A 20,218-nucleotide genomic window follows, 5' to 3' on the forward strand; every position below is an offset into this window, starting at 1 on the left:
CATTCCCTCTACCCTGTACCTGTGTAATAGCACACGCGTTCCTCTCTACCCTGTACCCGTGTAATAGCACACGCGTTCCCCTCTACCCTGTACCCGTGTATTAGCACACGCGTTCCTCTCTACCCTTTACCCGCGTATTAGCACACGCGCTCCCCTCTACCCTGTACCTGCGTATTAGCACAGGCATTCCCTCTACCCTGTACCCGTGTAATAGCACAGGCGTTCCCCTCTACCCTGTACCCGCGTATTAGCACATGCGCTCCCCTCTACCCTGTACCCGCGTATTAGCACACGCATTCCCCTCTACCCTTTACCTGCGTATTAGCACATGCATTCCCCTCTACCCTGTACCCGTGTATTAGCACACGCGTTCCCTCGACCCTGTACCCGCGTATTAGCACACGCATTCCCCTCTACCCTGTACCCGTGTAATAGCACACGCGTTCCCTCGACCCTGTACCCGTGTATTAGCACACGCATTCCCCTCTACCCTGTACCCGTGTAATAGCACACGCGTTCCCTCGACCCTGTACCCGTGTATTAGCACACGCGTTCCCCTCTACCCTGTACCTGCTCGGAGTTGCGCAGTGAGCCCTGGACGGTAGCCAGCTCTTCCTTGCTCGCCTCCAGTTCCCTTTTCAATTGTTCCATTATGAAGCTCTGGTCCTCCAGCTGTGAGTGGGGATAATAAGCACAATTAGACTTCAGAGACCAAGCAGACATAGGAATTCAGGAAGAGTCCATGAAAATAATACTAGTCAGCGACCTGCTAATCAGTCCAACTCCATATTATAGGGGAGAACGCACGACGATTACCCGTTCCAGATTATGTGCCACATGGAAAATTAATCCAAAGCAACCGTTGTTGAAAGATACATCAGGATTTTTTTTAAAAATAATATTTATTCACCATTTACTTCAACTATAAAATATTTTCATTTATTTAGCGACACACAGTGTGGAATAGGCCCTTCAGGCTATTCAAGCCGTGCTGTCCAACAATCCCCCGACTTAACCCTAGTCTAATCACAGGACAATTTGCAATGACCAATTAACCTATTAACCGGTACGTCTTTGGACTGTGGGAGGAAACCGGAGCACCCGGAGGAAACCCACGCGGTCACGGGGAGAACGTACAAACTCCTTACAGGCAGTAGAGGGAACTGAACCCTGGTCGCCTGTACCGTCAAGCGTCGTGCTAATCACTACGTTACCGTGCCGTCCCACTAATGAACAGAGTTAGCTCCTTTCTTCCCCAATCGGATTATTTAGTTACTCTTCATATTGAAGAAAACATTTCTGAAAAAATGAAAACTGCTGGGACAATCACTAGTAGTGATAGAGGCGTCTATATAAAGGAGAGGCATTTCATCAACTTGGTGTGAAAACTTGGGCTACTAAATAAATAACCAGATGAACCATCCCTGCTAAGTTTATTTCACTCATAAGTCTTCAGCAGCTGGAAAATAATGACTTAGTCACTTAGCCCATTTGTCAACTCCGTCTAATAAGCACAGCTAACGTTGGAACTCCATTTACTACACAGGGCTGCAGTCTCTTGTTTCATTAGTGGATCATATCAAACCTGACTTCACACATTCCTCCAACTCCATGAGTTGTTTGCAAGTTGCATTAGCAGTTATGCAAATGGAAGCAATTCCTCATTTAGTGAATTTTCACCCCCTTGAAAGCATTTGGAAACACATTTTAAGATATAAAATCTATTATGGAAAAGTTAGATTTTGGGTCATTCAATAAAATTTAGTTAAATGCATCAATGAAATTAAATATCCACTCAATGAGGTTGTGTGTTAGAAATTCAGTCCATGGAAATATTTTGCTGCATCTCAACTCTAGGGGGCGCCCTAGTACGTATTAAGCAGACCATGGGACAAGGTGATCTAGCTAATTCAATCAGATATATACGGAAAAGAAATCAAAGCATATTTTCATATATATATTCCTATTTCCTGAGGAGACTGAGGTCCTTTAACATCTGCCGGATGATGCTGAGGATGTCCTACGAGTCTGTGGTGGCCAGTGCAATCATGTTTGCTGTTGTGTGCTGGGGCAGCAGGCTGAGGGTAGCAGACACCAACAGAATCAACAAACTCATTCGTAAGGCCAGTGATGTTGTGGGGATGGAACTGGACTCTCTGACGGTGGTGTCTGAAAAGAGGATGCTGTCCAAGTTGCATGCCATCTTGGACAATGTCTCCCATTCACTACATAATGTACTGGATGGGCACAGGAGTACATTCAGCCAGAGACTCATTCCACCGAGATGCAACACAGAGCGTCATAGGAAGTCATTCCTGCCTGTGACCATCAAACTTTACAACTCCTCCCTTGGAGGGTCAGACATCCTGAGCCAATAGGCTGATCCTGGACTTATTTCCTGGCATAATTTACATATTACTATTTAACTATTTATGGTTTTATTACTATTATTATCTTTGGAGCAACTGTAACAAAAACCAATTTCCCCCTGGATCAATAAAGTATGACTATATATATAGTGCTAATATATTATATACATATATTAGCACAGTATAATAACATTATATTCACATATAATTTATAACTAGTTACACTGTTTACAAAGAATTTTCATAAAATGACAAAATAAATGCCATTTTGTAACAATTAGATCAATTCACAAATTAGTTTGAAAAACTTTATGACAGTGAAGCTGAGGAATGTACCATGCACCAGAATTTGTTTACATGTATTTATAGACAAGACAGGCATGGTGTTGTATATTTGAATCCCCAAGTTACTGAAACATAATTCACCCTCACGTTCGACCTCAATCAGCTAAACTTTTGACACAGTGGGTCACATTATTCCCCTCAAGCACCATCTAACAGGGTAGAAACTCACCGGCTGCTATTATCCTTTCCTATCCCCTTGCAGACAAAGAGTCACTGACCATGGGCAACCTTGCCCTTCACACGTCCCCTGCTGGTGTTTCCCAACGACCTAGGTCGTGCTTCACACCTATTTCTCACTTGCCCCCACCCCCCCCCCCGCCAAAGTGCACACTGACTCAATGAATGAAAAAGCAAAAAGCTGCAGAAGCCGGAAATCTAAGGAGGGAGAAAAGGATTAGTTTTATAAAGGTCAACACTGAACTCCACCTTGTCACCACTCTTTCCGCTCCTCCAATCACTTATCTGTCAGACTGAAAGGAATGTTGCTCTGGGTATTGGGAAAACCAAACCTTCTAATCCCATCACAAACTGCACTCCCTGGTCGTGAATGTCATCTCTTTCCCTAGCAATGTCAGGTACTGAACTAGCTAACTTACCATCTTAGCATGTTTGAAAATTCTTATGGGGCCAGACTGTATACCAGTGCCACCTTTAAAATTATTTTCATCTATATAACACCTACATACCTCCATGGCCAATCCTTAGTTCTTTTACTGAACACTTTTCCGCAGGGCAGCACAGTAGTGTAGTGGCTAGCACAACGCTTTACAGTACCAGTGACCCAGGTTCAACACCCAGCACAGCCTGTAAGGAGTTTGTACGTTCTCCCCGCGACTGCGTGGGTTTTCTCCAGGCTCTCCAGTTTCCTCCCACAGTCCAAACACATACTGGTTTGTGGGTTAATTGGTTGTTGTAAATTGTCCTGTGATAAGGCTAAGATTAAATTGGGGGGTTGCTGGGCGCGTAACTAACTCGAAGGGCCGGAAAAGCCGATTCAGTGTTGTACATCAAACAAATAAATAAAAATCTCCATTGCTTCAAGGCAAGACTGCTAAATCATATGTGGACAGCCTCCTGCACTGCCCTTGGGAGTCAGAGAGCATCCAAAACTGTGCTAACTCACAATTCGATCAATGTCCCTTGGCTCACTGGCCCATAATGTCTTCTGGCCAAACAATACCACACAGTCATTATTCTTGATTAGAAAGTCTCTCCTGGCCTCATTATTCTCCAGTTCTAGCCCAACCATCAAGATCTGCTCTCCTTCTATCCAAACTTGTTAACTACTATTTATTTGCTTGGCTGTTGGCAGCTGGGCCATCGGCTACCATGAACCAAGGATCTAAAGCAGGAGTTCCCAACCTTTGTTATGCCATGGACCAATACCATGAAGTAAGGGATCTGTGGACTCCAGGTTGGGAGCCTTGAATTCCCTGCTCCTCTTTTCTCCCCCCCACTGAATCTCTCAAACCCCACCCAAGTTTCTAGTCATCAGTCTTTACACTCAGAGGCCACTTTATCAGGTAAGGTCTAATAAAGTGGCCTTCTGCTTTATGTGATCTTCTGCTGCTGTAGCCCATCCACTTCAATGTGTTGTGCATTCAGAGATGCTCTTCTGCACACCACTGTTGTAACACGTGGCTTTCTGAGTTACTATCATGCTGCTGACAACTGGAACCAGTCTGGCCATTCTCCTCGGACCTCTTTCAGTAACAAGACGTCTTCACCCACAGAACTTCTGCTCACTGGATGTTTCTTGTTTCTTGTACTATTCTCTGTAAGCTCGACTGGCAGCGCAAAGTTCTAAGATTCTGTTGTCTTAGACGTGATAGGGGAGGAGTTATTAAAGAGGGAGGGGTGGAATTACTAGTCAGGGAAAATGTCATGGCAGTGCTCAGACAGAACAAGCTGGAGAGCTTGTCGTCTGAGGCTATATGGGTGGAACTGAGGAATAAGAAAGGGGTGACCACATTAATGTGATTATATTATAGACCATCCACCAGTCCATGGGATTTAGAGGAGCAAATTTGGAGAGAGATCACTGTTGCAAAACAAAAATAAGGATGTGATAAAAAGGTGTTTTTAACTTTACAAGCACTGACTGGGGCTCCCATATGGTAAAAGAGCTGGAAGGGTTAGAGTTTGTGAAATAGGTTCAGCAAAATTTCCTTAATCAATACATACAGGTCCCAACTAGAGAGAGTGCAATACTAGATCTCCTATTCGGGAATGTGACAGGGCAGGCGACAGAAGTTTGTGTAGGGGAACACTATGCATCTAGTAATCATAATGGCATTCTGGGCCTCCACTGATTTACTAAGAGCAAAAGGATAGCAAGGGGACAAAATTGGCCCTCTGAAAGATCAGAGTGGTTGTCAACGCATCGAGCCAAAAGAGATGGGGAAGAGCTTAAATGGACTTTTTGCATCTGTATTTAATCAGGAGATGGGCAGAGTCCACAGAGGTGAGGCCAAGCAGCAGTGAGGTCATGGTCCCATTAGAGATTATGAAGGAGGAGGTGTTTGTTGTCTTGAGGGAAATTAAGGTGGATAAATCCCCAGGGCCTGACAAGGTGTTCTCTCGGACCCTGTGGGCGGCAAGTGCAGAAACTGCAGGGACCTGAGCAGAGATATTTAAAACGTCCTCAGCCACAGGTGAGTGTAATAGAACAAGGGGATCTGGAAATCAGATTCATAATTCCTTGAAAGTGCATCACAGGGTCATTAAAAAAAGATTTTGGCATATTGGCCTTCATAGATCAAAGTATTGAATACAGGAGTTGGGATGTTACGTCGGAGTAGCAGAAGACGTCTGGGAGGCCCAATTTGGATATTATGTGCAGTTTTGGTCACCTACATACAGAAAATGTATGAATAAGATTGAAAAGGTGCAGAGAAAATGGACGAGAATGCTGCCAGGACTTGAGGGCCTGAGTTACTGGGAAAGGTTGAGTAGGTTGGGACTTTATCCCCTGGAGCGTAGGAGAATGAGGGGAGATTTGATAGAGGTATGGAAAATTATGAGTAGGGTAAATGCAAGCAGGCTTTTTTTCCGCTGAGGTTGGATAAGATTCAGATTAAAGGTCATGAGTTAAGGGTGAAAGGTGAAATGCTTAAGGAGAACATGAGGGGGAGCCTCTTCACTCAGAAGGTGGTGAGAATAAGGATCGAGGTGGCATCAACAATCATTCCACGATCAAAGTTACTTAGATTACATTTTTTCCCCATTCTGATGGTTGGTCTGATCAACAAATGAACCTCTTGACCATGCCAGCATGCTTTAATGCACTGAGGTGCTGCCACGTGATTGGCTGATTAGATATCTGCATTAACGAAGTGTACAGGTGTCCTTAATAAAGCAATCAGTGAGCGTACATTTACCCGTGTGGCTTATTATCAATCTTTATAGCAGAGCATTCTGGGATGTTCCAAAGATGCACTTACCATGTTACAGACTCAATATAAAGACGTCGTCACCTGTCTTAGCAAGCTTAATGTTGGATTTGGAAAATGATTCCTTCTGAAAGACTTCGGATGGAATTGATCTCACTACGTTTAAAACCATTAGTGGAAGAATATGCTGTGGAAGAATGAGTGTGCTTGCATTTCAACTTCTTTACATGTATTAGTGACAGCTCCCCTGATGATAAGGGGTTGGATAGATTTATTGAAATATATGTGCTCTGTGCCCGCTAATATGAAGAACTGATAAGCAAGGCTTTGGGCCTCCTCCAGGCTTCTCTGGGGCTCGGATCTGAGGACTCAATTTGGTTCGGAATGCTGTTGTTCACTTCAATTGTTTACACGGTTTGTGTTTCTTTCCCCCTTTCTCTTGCACATCGGGTGTTGGTCTTTTATTTTCTTCCCTTTAATTGGGTTCTTTCGGGTTTCTTGCTACATGGCTGCCTGTAAGCAAACAAATCTCAAGGTCGTATAATTTCTACATCTTTTGATAATAAATGTACTTTGAATCTTGAACTAAAGACTGCAGATGCTGAAAGGCCTTAGCAGTTCAGGCAAAAGGGGTAGGTGAGCGAGACCCCTGCGTCAGCACTGAGATGGAGAAGGAGAAGGTTGCCAATATAGATGACTGGGTGGGGAGAGGGTACAGTGGGACAGAGGCTGATACATGAATAATAGAGACGGACGAAGAGCAAATGGAACCAGGTGGGGTGAGAGGTGAACAATGAGAGAAGAAACGCGGTAGGCAGGCGATATATGTGGAAAGAGAGCACAGCGGGTGTCGGTTACCTGATATTGGAAAATGCAGATGCTCATAGCATTGGGTTATCAGCTGCTCAAGCAGAACATAAGATATTGCTCTTCCAGTTTGTGTTTGGCTTCTCTACAGCTGAGGAGAAGATGGAGGGCAGACAAGTCAATGTGGGAATGGGAAGGGGAGTTAAGATGGCATGCAACCAGAAGATGTACTACATGACGTCACGTTGACCGTCATAATCTCTGGTTCATCCTTGGCCTGGGTTGTTAACTGATTTTTTTAAAAAAGAGGCAACATAATTTCACTGTGTCCTCCGACTTGAATTAAAATCTTGACAAGATGGCTAGCTCAAGGCCTTTCATAATCCCCTTCATCCACCAGCAAGCAGCGTTAATGGCTATTGATCGGTTTGCAGAAGGCTGTGGCATATTTATCATGTTATGAAGGAATTCATTTGAAGAGACTCCAGAAAATTGTCCGATAAGTGAATTAAAGGTTAAAAAGGCTTTCAATGGAATCTATATAGATCTTAATCTATTGCTGTGATTGCTTTGTTCAATAAGTTGTTTAATCATTAATGCCTTGAAACTCCATAAGTGTTCTCCTCCACCACAGTAGCTTCAAAAAGGCAGCATTATTATTAAGGCCCCGCATCACCTAGCTCGTGCCTCATTCTCATCGCTTCCACCCGCAAGGAGGTACAGAAGCCCGAAGGCTCACACTCGATGATTCAGGAACAGCTTCTTCTCCCTGCCATCTGGTTTCTGAACGGACAATGAACATTGAACCCATGAACACTGAACCCATGAACACTACCTCACTACTTTCTTATTTCTATTTTTGCATTGCTTACAAATATATACACATGCATACATATATATATATATATATATATATATATACACACACACATATAAACGCCAGCAATATTAAACCTGATCCTGATTCAGCAGGACTCCCAGATGACTCATATTCAGACTACATTCCTTTTTAGAGTTATATCAGTCTCCACCCAGGAAAAAACCTTCACAAAACCTCCAGGCTAAAGGTTGACAAGTCATCACCATTCCATCGCTGGACAGATCAACTGGTAACCCCATCAAGTTGAGTAACCCCTGCAACAGATCCCACAAACGCTGATATGCAAGTTGCATCATTTAAAAAGTATGTCAGCTTTATTTTTCGGTTTGGTGGTTCGAGAATGAACTTCACTGCTATGGGCTCAGAATAATCAAATCTTTCAATTCTCAGAGATTGACAGCAATCTCTGACAAAATGCTGGAGGAACTCGGCAGGTCGGGCAGCATCTGTGGGAGTGAACAAACAGTCAATGCCTCCGGCCGAGATCCTTCTTCAGGACTGCAAAGGAAGGGGGGAGACTGAAAAGGAGAGGGGAAGGAGGTGACAGGTGGTCAGGTGGGTGGGGAAGGTGAAGGGCTAGTGGGGAAGAAATCTGATGGGAGAGGAGAGTGGACAGCAGGAGAAAGGGAAGGAGGAGGGGACCTGGGGGAAGGGATAGGCAGATGAGAAGAGGTAAACAGCCAGAGTGGGGAATAGAAGAAGAGGGGAGGGGGAGGGGTGGGAAAAATTAGCGGAATTTATTGCCTATCTCCATTAAATTATGTTTTTTCACCTTTCAGAGATGCAAGCATGTATAAGTAACAAAACCTCTTGCACTTTGCATTCACAATTTCTACTCCATTAGAGACAAGGCCACACATTGCATCCAGCTCCAACTTCATACCAGAGAAAGTTAAAATCTCTCTCAAATCCCATCGTTAGATCCTTCAGCAAGAGCTCCAAAGGACCATGTACATTATCCATCGCTTCAAGTGACTTATTGCAACAGTGCACCGCATCCAAATTCCAGACAAGCAAATGGGAAGATCTGACACTGTCTTAGAGCTGCCGGTCTTACTTACCAATCAACATGGCCTACCAAGTTCTGATCACAATGTTTCAGCAAAAGAAATCCATATCTACCAAGATCAAGTTGTCAAGATTCAATATTAAACAAATAAGGGGAGGCAAACTCTTGTCTAGGAATAGAATTTCATCTTTTTTTTTGCTGTCCGAACCACATGCACCCGTACTCAGTCAGAACCTGCACAAATTTGTGAATCAGCCAAATGTACTGCAAGCTCAGTGCTACAATACCTTACATCCCAAACCCTACTTAACTACAGTAGCTGGGCAGTCCCCAACTGGACAAAAACTTGGCAACTGTATGTATATGGCACGTAATTGCTACTTGGAATGGTTAGTTGGAGAACTTTAAAACCATCGCTGCACTAGTGGGCTGTGGAGAAGCTGCTTGTGTCTTCACATTGGGGACACTAGTAAAATCTAATTACTATAAATAGGCTAATTTAAAATAGAGTTCTGTTTATTTATCAGTTTAAATATTGACTAAGTTTGTCGGTTTAGAGTGAAAACATCCGTCAAGTAGGGGACCGTGCACAATTCTGATTTGATGGAGACAGACATGAGTATGGAGGAACATCTGGAAAACTTCTGAAATGCCCGCTTCTCTGCCGCTGCTACTGTGTGGTAACCGGAATCTCCGGAGTAGGAGGCCCCGGATCCTTGGCTTTGCTTGTTTCAGCGGCTGGGGCGAGGTTGAAGGTGCTCGGCAGAGGAAGGCGCTCGGGAGGCTGTATCGGAGGGGCTATCGGAGGCTCAAAGTTTTTGGACGGATGGACTCAGTGTCGGCTGTGGTCGGCTGCTTCCAAGGCATCGGCAAGTTGACGGTGCCTGGAGGTTTATGGCAGGGAGTTTCTCCTTTATGCCGCCTGCTATTGGGGACTCGGGAGTCGATCGACTCGGGGACTTTGAGACTTTTTTTACTGTGCCCATGGTTTGTTCTTCATCAAATTATGGTATTGCTTTGCACTGCTGTAACTATATGTTATAATTATGTGGTTCTGTCAGTGTTAGTCTTTGGTTTGTCCTGTTTTCTGTGATATCACTCGGAGAAACATTGTATCATTTCTTAATGCATGAATGCATTTCCAACTGACAAGAGAAGAGGACTGAGTGTTCTCATAATCTAATCTAAATCATAATCTAAAACTGGGATTACACTGCAGGCATGGAAGTCTCGTGGCAACAGGTCTACAATAGGCACAGCTCTCTGATGTTAAGGTCTCAATACATTTACCTGGACATCAACCAAATAGCAAAATCCCCTCTAACTCAAAGAAAATGCCCATCACTGACTGCATCATTGGCCATAATTAGAGTGCACTCATATTCTGATACTTAAGGTCATTGACACATCGGTAGATGCCAGGTCAGATCAGATATGCTTCAGAGCAGGATGACAGACGGTTACCACTCAGTATTACCTTCATCTCCGCTTCCCTTTTGGCTTCTTCCATGGCAAATTCAAGCTCTTGTTTTGTACGGGCCACTTCCTCTCGAGTTTGCTGTGTAACTGTCAACTGCTTCGATGTCTCAGCACTCTGCATGTATCAAACAAAGAAAGGATAGAGATTTGATCCCTCTCCTAGTCTAATATTATACTCTAGTTTACTCTCTATCCAGTGTAAACTGCATTGCGCAACAGAGAGATCTATGGATAACTCTATTATTCGGGTGCTAATCATAATGAACTTTATCATGGATACTAGAAACTCGTAAAACTCGGGGCAAATCATGCAGACTTCAGAAAGAGGAGAACAAGGGAACACAAACCAATCCTCACAGAGGGATCAGAAGTAGGGAGAGTAAGCAATCTCAACTTCCTGGGCGTCAATATCTTTGAGAACCTAACCTGGGCGCAACGTATTGATGCAGCTACAAAGAAGGCTGGACAGCAGATATATTTCACTCGGAGTATGAGGAGATTTGGTTTGTCAACTAAAACACTCAAAAACTTCTGCAGATGTACTGTGGAGAGCATTCTGACTGGCTGCATCACTGTCTGGTATGGGGGGGGGGGGGGGTCCAAGCAAGTTGTAAAATTAGTCAAGCTCCATCATGGTACCAGCCTCCGAATTACTGAAGACATCCTCAAGGAGCACTAACTTAACTATTTAATAGACACATATATTCTTAATGTAACTCAGGTTTTTTTGTTCTCCATATTTAGCTCTGTTTTCATTGTACTGCTACCACAAAGTTAACAAATTCCACGACATATGCTGATGATATTAAACCTGATTCTGAAATAGAACACAAACAAACACTTCCTTTTGCGCCACTGAAAAACGCATGAAAATATACTACATCGCAAGAGCCATACGTATTCGACCTCAGGTTTGTCTTCCTTCTGTCACCAGTCGACCATCTCTGCTGCCTCTTGTCCCTGTCACAACATTTGCAAATGTTGATGCTTTGCACACCGGTAGTGATGGGGCCAATATGGTGGTCAGTTCGGTTAAAGAGTAACAAGGGTACCGGTTCAAGTTTCCTTTATTGTTGCTGTAGAATGCTTCAGCCAGGAAAGAATTTGTAGAGTGAGATCGGGTTTCGCCCATTGCAAGGTCAAACAGTTTGTTGAAACTCAGCATAAACACAGAGGTTGCTTTTTGCCAAGTTTACGAAGCAGGCCAATTCGACTCAAAAATCTAGAAGTTGCTGAATTGACTAAGTTTTTGAAACATCCACCATGGAGTGGAAATCAGAATTAACCCTCCAGGTGAACGATCTTTCATCAGGATTAGGAGATAAAAGTCCAAAAAGAGAGGTGGAATGAAAAAGAGGAATGCCTGTGTCCGTGTGGAGGTGAGGAGACAGATGGCAGAAGAATGGTGCTGAGAGCTTGTTTATAGTAACTAATGTGTTGTGGACATGTGAAGAGAAAGCAAGCATAAGAGCGAGAAACTGTACAAGATCCAGAGATGGAGGCGGCTCCTAGAAAAGCCCAGCAGGTCAGGCAGCATCTGGAGTGGAGAAAAAAAAACTGGCATACAGTATCACAACTGGCCAGTGATTGAAAGAATATTAAAAAACTACTAATGCTAGAAAACTGAAACAATGATGATACTGGATACACTGAGCTGGCTTGAGAATTTGTCTCTTCATTGACTCAGGACCTTTGAAGTTGTTGATAGTCAGTCTACTATTCATCGTGATCAGCAGAAGCTGCAGATTAATCTGCTGATCCTTCCCAATTATCCAAGAGCTTCCTTAAGCAAGGGACAGGAAACAATAGAAAATAGAGCTGGTGGTCAGCATCAGAGCAGTAATGAGTTTTCATTAGCAGCACAGGCTGGGCTGGGCATTGACAGTAATATGTGGGTAAGGCTACACCATATTGTAGGGTCACAGACCTTCAAACCTGTGAAGTACCTTTGAATGTCTTACTGCAAGACAGACAGTATGTAAAAGAAAGCAGTTATCATTTCAACAATGATTTTAGTTCATCCAAATCCATTATGGTTCTGGATTTTTGACTGAAAATAATTCTGGACCTTTAGTACCACACACACACAAAATATTGGTGGAACTCAGCATGTCGGGCAGCATCTGTGGAAATGAATAATTAATCAACGTTTAATGCCAAGACTCTTCTAAAACTGAAAAGGAAAGGGGATGATGCCAGAATAAAAAGGTCTTTCATCATACTGAACGCAAACATGAGGAATTCTGCAGATGCTGGAAATTCAAGCAACACACATCAACCCTGACGAAGGGTCTCGGCCTGAAATGTCGACTGTACCTCTTCCTAGAGATGCTGCCTGGCCCGCTGCGTTCACCAGCAACTTTGATGTGTGTTGCTTCATCATACTGAAACTATGTTTGTATCATGGACCTGGATTTGGTATTGAGTACTTATGCTGCACCAAAACCTCTCAAATTTCAACTGACACTACTTTGCAGGCTGCTGTTTGACACTATTCTAGAGAAAAGGAATCCAGCTGGAGGATGAACCACCTGATCTAACTTACTCCCTTTGCAAATAGAATAACAACACATTTTACTCAGTCGTTGGATGAGTAGATTTTACTGCAGTTCAAAGAAAACCTTGTAAACTCGGACTAGTTTGCTAGGAAATTATTAGCAGCAGCATAGTGTGTAAAGGTGATTATAGGAAGCCTTGATCAGCCTGGGCAAAAGCTGGTACAGAAATTAAAGCAGAAAATGCCAGAAATACTCAGTAGGGCAACTAAGAGCTGTGGGCAGAGAAAACGATTTAACATGTCAGATCAGTGCACGTTCATCAGAACTAGAAACAAGAGAGACAGGTTTATTTCTGAGGTTTCCAGACTGAGTAGAGGAATGATGACAAGAAGAACATCAATGAAGCACAAGTGGAAAGAAATGAACAGTTCTCTTCAATGCTTGGGTCCACAGCCAGATAATTGCTAGAAAGAGATAGATAGACAGATCAAGCAAGTGGGCCTCAGCATGAGATCTTAACTTCAATGCACTGAAATATTTTAAGACGACATCTCTAAAGAACAATGCTACTCAACCTAGTGCTTAACCTTGAATATTGACCAAATTGTTGAAAAGATTCAGCCACTTTTACGTCCTGATCCACTAGCATGTTTACCTATTAGAAGTGTATTAATGCTTTTATATCGCTAATTTTGTCTGGCCAATAAAGTTAAAACCAATATTCTCCTCAAAGATTTGCAGACTTTTTGTCTACCATCTGACAATGCCTGGCTCCTGGGCTTGGGGGGCAGGAAGGTGAGAATCTGGTGCCTTGCTCCAGCAGTTGGAAATTTCGCCATCCTCTGCAATAACTGATTGGTTGATTGTTGTCACATGTACCAAGGTAGTGTGGAAAACTCTGTTTAGCCTGCCATCGTACTGAGCATTTCACCACAGCAGTACGTTGAGGTAGTACAAGGGAAAAGCAATAACAGAATGCAAAATGTAGTTACTCCAATTCAGAGAAAGGGCAGCGCAGGAAGACAATAAGGTGAGATACGTGAGGAGGTCAGGGACCCCATCTATTGTACAACAGCTCAGTTCATTATCTTATAACAGCTGGATGTTCTTGAACCTGGCAGTATGTTCTTTCCAGTTTTTGTATCTCCTGCCCAAACGAAAGGAGCTTGAGAGAGAGTCACGAAGAAGGTCCTCAGCCCAAAACGTCGGCTGTTTACTCTTTAACTCTTGCCTGACCTGCTGAGTTCCTCCAGCATTCTGTGTGCATTGCCTTGGATTTCCAGTATCTGCAGATTTTCTCATGTTTGTGAGGAGGAGTGCCTAGGGTGGGAGAGTCTATGATCATGTTGGCCTCTTTTATGAGTCAGCGAGAAGTGTAGACAGGAGTCCATAAGACCAAAAGACGTAGGAGCAGAATTAAACCACTTGGCCCATTCCATGGCTGACTTTTTATCCCCCTCAACCACTTTCTCCTGCCTTCTCCCCGTAGCCTTTGACACACAGACTGATCAAGAACCTATCAACCCCTGTTTTAAATACACTCAATAACTTGGCCTCCACAGCTATCTGTGGCCATGAATTCCACAGATTTACCCCTCTCTGGCTTATGACATTCTTCCTCATCTCCAATCTAAATGGACGTCCCTCTATTCTGAAGCTATGCCCTTTGGTCTTGGACTCATCAACAACAGGAAACATCCTCTCCACATCCACTCTGTCTAGGCCTTTAAATATCCTTCTAAGCTCCAATGAGTACAGGCCCAGAGCCGTCAACCACTCTTCACACTTTAACCCATTCATTCCTGGGATTATCCATATGAACCCCCTCTGGACCCTCTCCAATGCCAGCACATCTTTTCTGAGAGAAGGGGCCCCAAACTGCTCACAATATTCCAAGTGTGGTCTGACCAATGCATTATAAAGCCTCTGCATCACATCATTGCCCTTTTATTCCAGTCCTCTTGAAATGAACACCAGTGTTGCATATACCTTCCTCACCACCCAATCAACCTGCAAGTTAACCTTTAGTGAATACTGCACAAATACTCCCAAGTTGCTTTACTTTTCTGATTCTTGACTTTTCTTCCCATTTAGAAAATAGTCTAACCCCCCTTTGGTCCTTCCACCAAAGTGCATGACCATACACTTCCCGACACAATATTCCATCTGCCATTTCTTTTCCTTTCCCATTCTCCCAATCTAACTAAGTCCGTCAGCTGACCTCAACACTACCTACCCCTCAACCTATCTTTGTATCATCTGCAAACCTGGTCACAACACCATCAATTACATCATTCAAATCATTGACATATAACGTGAAAAGATGCAGTTCCAACACCAAACCCTGCAGAACACCACTCGCCACCAGCAGCCAACTAGAAGAGGAAACGAGTCCATGGAGGGAAGGTTGTTTTTCATGATGGATTAAGTTGTGTTTGTAACACTTGGCAGTTTCTTGCTGTCTTGGACAAAGCAGTTGCCATACCAAGCTATGAGGCTATCCATTGTGCACCTAGAAACTGGATAAAGGTGTTTTGAGTCATCTGTAGTTTCCAGAGGTTTCCTCTGGGGACCAAAACCTGTACAAATTCAAGTCTGACAACGTCAAGTTTCAAGCTTGGTTCTCTGCACAAGCAGGAAAGAACGTGGCCCTGAGATTTGATTCCATGTGATGATGCATTAGAAGGCAGTGAGATGTGTGTCAGCACTTTAATTCTCTAGGAAGAACTTAGAATAAGACAAATAGTTCAACTGACATTTCTTACCACACCCAAGCAATTAACACACATTACACAAACTTCACATTGTAAACCAGCTGGTTGAACCAAACATGCACCACCCCACCTAGTACAGCAGCTTCTGGGCAAGTTTTATTAGGTGCATATTCAGAAATTGACCTTATAACCCAGCCTCAAATGTTTTCAACATCAACAAATCCCAGAAAGCAGCTTTGGAAGGCAAATTTGGTCCCATTTCCAAACCTGTTCTGATTTCAATAGTGCAAGGAAAACATTTATTTTCAAGTAGCTGCTGCAAAGATTGGTGAAAAAATATCCAGACCACTATGAAACATCCGTAACATGTATACAAATTTCCAGCTATTCCAAGAAAATCAATGTAGCATGCCTGAATGATTGGCGCCCTGTCGTGCTCACCTCAATTATAAGCAAATGCTTTGAAAGGCTGGTTAAAGACTACATCTGTGGCATGCTACTACCCACACTGGACCCCCTACAATTCGCCTACCAACAACGCCATAGTCACAGCACCACACACCGTCCTCACTCACCTGGAGGAGAAGGATGCATACGTTAGAATGCTGTTTCTGGACTGCAGTTCAGCATTCAACACTATAATTCCCTCCAGACTTGACAGGAAGCTCAGAGACCTCGGCCTGCACCCCACCTTGTGCAGCTGGATCCTGGACTTCCTATCGGATTGCCGACAGGATGGGCTCCCTCACCTCCGCCCCTCTGACCTTCAACACAGATGCCCCCCAGGGTTGTGTCCTAAGTCCCCTCCTCTCCTCCCTTTACACCCACGACTGTACTACCACACACAGCTCCAATCTGCTGATCAAATTTGCAGACGACACAACTTTGATCAGCTTTATTCCTATTGGTAATGAAACAGCCTGCAGAGGAGAGTTTGACACCCTGATACAGTGGTGTCAGGATAACAACCTCTCTCTCAATGTCCAAAAAAACAGAAGAGCTGATTGTGGATTACGGGAGGAATGAAGACAGGCTCGGCCCGATCAACAGCAGAGAGTCTGCAGTTGAGAGGGTGAGTAGTTTCAAGTTCCTCGGTATACACATCACCGATGATCTCACCTGGACTGTACACACCAGCTGTGTGGCAAAAAAAGCACTACAGTGTCTCTTCCACCTCAGGCGACTGAGAAAGTGCAGCATGAGCCCCCAGATCCGCAAGACCTTCTACAGGGGCATCATTGAGAGCATCCTGACTGGCTGTATCACCACCTGATACGGGAACAGCACCAACCTTGATCGCTGGGCACTGCAGAGAGTGGTACAGACAGCCCAGCGCATCTGTGGATGTGAACTTCCCTCCACTGAGGACATTTACAGCAGCAGGTGCAGAAAGAAGGCCTGGAAGATCATCGGGGACACCAGTCACCCCAGCGGTAAACTGTTTCAGCTGCTTCCGTCTGGCAAATGTTACCGCAGCATTAAAGCCAGGACCTACAGGCTATGAGACAGCTTCTTTCTACAAGCCATTAGACTTAGAAGTTCACTTGTCTGTACATTGCCAATGAGTCATAACGCAAAGGTTTTTACTCCCTCATGTCGTGGGATGGATGTAAGATTTAAATAAATTCTAGTTTCTAACTTAAAGTCAAACACAACCGAGTGAGAGTAATCTCAGCCTCTTGTGAACCGGGATCACACTTTAAAGAAGGGACAAACTGCAAAAGGTTAATTACGGACAAGATGAGCAGAAGTCAACTGCAAAATAATTTTACTCATTTTGAAACGGACTGTGCTCAGCGAAACGCTCTTCCATACCTTTCTGAGGAGCTCCGCGTGAGTGTTGACAAGATCGCTGTGCTTTTCTTTCAGCTTATTGTAGCGCTGCTCATTCGCCTGCACTTTCTCTGTAAAAGCAATTTGAGTGACATTTACAGCAATACGGGACAGAACTGTTGATATATTGAGCCAATGTCTTGGCGTACATATCTTCATTTATGAGAATTTTGTGAAATCTAAATTGCTTGCGCTCTCAGAAAGATAACTAAATCCATAAATCCCTCTGCCATTCGATTTCAGAATGAAGATTGAATCCATGAATATTACCTCACTACTTTTTAATTTCTGTTTTTGCACTACTTGATTAATTTAACCATATATACATATGGTTAAATTAATCTATATATATATACACACATATACATACACTTTCTGTAATTCAGTTTCTTTCTACATTATTATGTATTGCATTTTACTGCTGCTGCAAAGTTAACAAATATTACAACATATGCTGGTGTCATATTTATTCAGGTTCTGATTCTGATATCTCCAGCTCTCAGGTGAGCTATCAGTGGCAATGTGCACTGGCTGGAGAGAAAACAGATAATAAATGAGCACTGTTCGAAGTACATTTATTGTCAAAGTATGTATACTATATACAACCTTGAGATTTGTCTTCTTGCAGGCAGCCACAAAGGAACCCAATAGAACCCGTTAGACATCGAACACCCAATGTGCAGAAAATAAAAACAAATCATACAAACAACAAAAGTAAATGAACTACTCTTCCGCTGTTCACCTGTTTGCAATTAAATAAAACATGCCAATAAATATATCACATATATTCTCACCATGGCAACGCTTCCAAGAACTAGTCACTATAAATAGCGTATTTGCAGACGTAACATCAGGGTCATTTACGTTCTCTGTGTCACTTGGCGCACAGGATTGTCTATTGATAAGGTGCATGCAGACAAGCACACACAATACACCAATTCCTTCATAAAGTTAGCCCCAAATTTCCGGTTATCGATGGCACATAGATTTCTCTGCCATTTAATGCTTCCTTTGAGTAAGGTCATTTCTGTGACTCAGGGGGAATGAGAGCATCAATAGGGTAGGTTTGTAAAAGCCTGGAGACACTAATCCTACAATCATTAAACAGATAAGGTGGGTTGTTTCCACTGGCAGGTGAGACTACAACTAGGGAACATAGCCTCAAGATTCGGGGGAGTAGATTTAGGATGGAGATGAGGAGGAACTGCTTTTCCCAGAGAGTGGTGAATCGGTAGAATTCTCTGCTCAGTAAAGCAGCAGAGGCTACCTCAGTAAATATATTTAAGACAAGGTTGGATAGAGTTTTGCATAGTAGGGGAATTAAGGGTTATGGGGAAAAGGCAAGTAGGTGGAGATGAGTCCATGGTCAGATCAGTCATGATCTAATTGAATGGTGGAGCAGGTTCAACAGACCAGATGGCCGACTCCTGCGCCTATTTCTTATGTTCTTATTCAAGATTATCATTCCCATCACAGACTAATAGTATATTTTTGCCTTGTAGAGGTCATGAAACCCAAGTACTATTCTGTACAGGAACAGGTTTCAGATGTATTAGTAATAGGACAGTCATAAAGTAGGATTGAAACTTAAGCACTGGCTTAAAATTCAGAGTATTAATGAACGGGAGTGAAGAATTTGCAGGGATGGGTTAGATTATGGCAAAAATGCACAGAGCGTGGGCAGGAACTGGAATGACATTAATTAGGCCTCATTGTGGTGCCAATTGAATGGGAAAGTCCCGCTCATTGGACAAACGCCCTGATGCAGGCAGTATTTTTTTTCTTCTGAATGAACGTGTCAAGAATACAACTCACTCTCTGCCTCAACTAGCAAGAACTGTACTTTGTCCGTATCACCCTTCTGCTTCCGTAGGCTTTCCAGCTCATCACGCAGCTCTTCGTTATCGACCAATGCCTTTTGCTTGAGCTTGCGTGTTTCCTCCAGCTCCGTCTCCAGCACATTAATCTGGGCTTTCAATTGCGCAATATACGTCTGGGCCTAGCAACAAGATAAAGCCAGCTGTAAATTCTGCAGATTTAAAATTTTTTTTAAAAAGGTTAAAACGCAAAAGATTCACTGTCAGCATTAGTGCTTCCCATTCCTTTAATTACGATGTGCCAAATCTGACTGCACACACACACTGCAACCAAACGTCGACACGACCCTGATTATCAAACCTGAAGCTGGTGTCTCACACGGACGTCAGCCAGCTGGGCTTAATGCCCACAAAGTACTGTACCAACATTTACGTAGCAGTGCTCAAAGAAGGTAAAGTTTGTTTTGTGTTTATATTCTACATGATCCTCGTTATGGTTGGAATTCAACTTGCAATTTTTGGACTTCCATTTCCATATGACACCATGTGCCAGCAAGAGTAGTGGATGTTCACCTATCACAAAGTAAACTTTATATTTTTTAGGGAGAACTTTTCAATTCAACAGGGACATAAACCTGATATATGAAATCAGGTTTGGAGTGCAAATCTTGCTGGAAAATATCACACATTTTCCCCCCAAGTAGAACGATACTCCAAACCCGACACTGAAGTTATGTTCTGTCATTATCCAGGATGTCTCAAAATGTTCCACAACCTCTTGAAGAGCAATCACTATTGTTTTGCTGTTTTGTACAGCAATGTATCCAACACAGCAATCAGAGGGCCAAACAGCTAATGTTGTTTTGGTGACATTAGTTGGAACTGTGTGGACTGAAATAAAGTTGAGAAGCACAAAATATTTGCAAATTGACAGAACACACCTGAAGACTTGGCTGAGCACCTCAGTCAAAAGATGGCACCTTCACCAATGCTGCGGTCTTTTGTTTCTGCCCTATATTAAGCCTGATCATGTCAGAAACACGGGCATCCATGTGTGCCTTCTGTAGGGGTCCCC

At 43.3% G+C, this 20,218-nt stretch overlaps 1 protein-coding gene across 5 annotated transcripts in view; it reads right to left on the minus strand.

Moving 5' to 3' along the window:
• Window positions 1–20,218, minus strand: part of hip1rb (huntingtin interacting protein 1 related b) — a 174,818-nt gene that overhangs the window by 19,778 nt on the left and 134,822 nt on the right. For 4 of the 5 annotated variants that reach the window (XM_072247668.1, XM_072247670.1, XM_072247673.1 and 1 more), the window contains 4 exons: window positions 19,142–19,325; window positions 17,309–17,397; window positions 10,280–10,396; window positions 571–672 (listed from right to left, as the gene is read on the minus strand). In XM_072247668.1, the coding sequence (XP_072103769.1) occupies window positions 571–672; window positions 10,280–10,396; window positions 17,309–17,397; window positions 19,142–19,325 (492 nt within the window). The remainder of the gene's footprint in view (window positions 1–570; window positions 673–10,279; window positions 10,397–17,308; window positions 17,398–19,141; window positions 19,326–20,218) is intronic. The other variant, XM_072247669.1, reaches the window with a different exon arrangement.

Source organism: Mobula birostris, chromosome 31, assembly GCF_030028105.1.
Source record: "Mobula birostris isolate sMobBir1 chromosome 31, sMobBir1.hap1, whole genome shotgun sequence".
NCBI lineage: Eukaryota > Metazoa > Chordata > Chondrichthyes > Myliobatiformes > Myliobatidae > Mobula > Mobula birostris.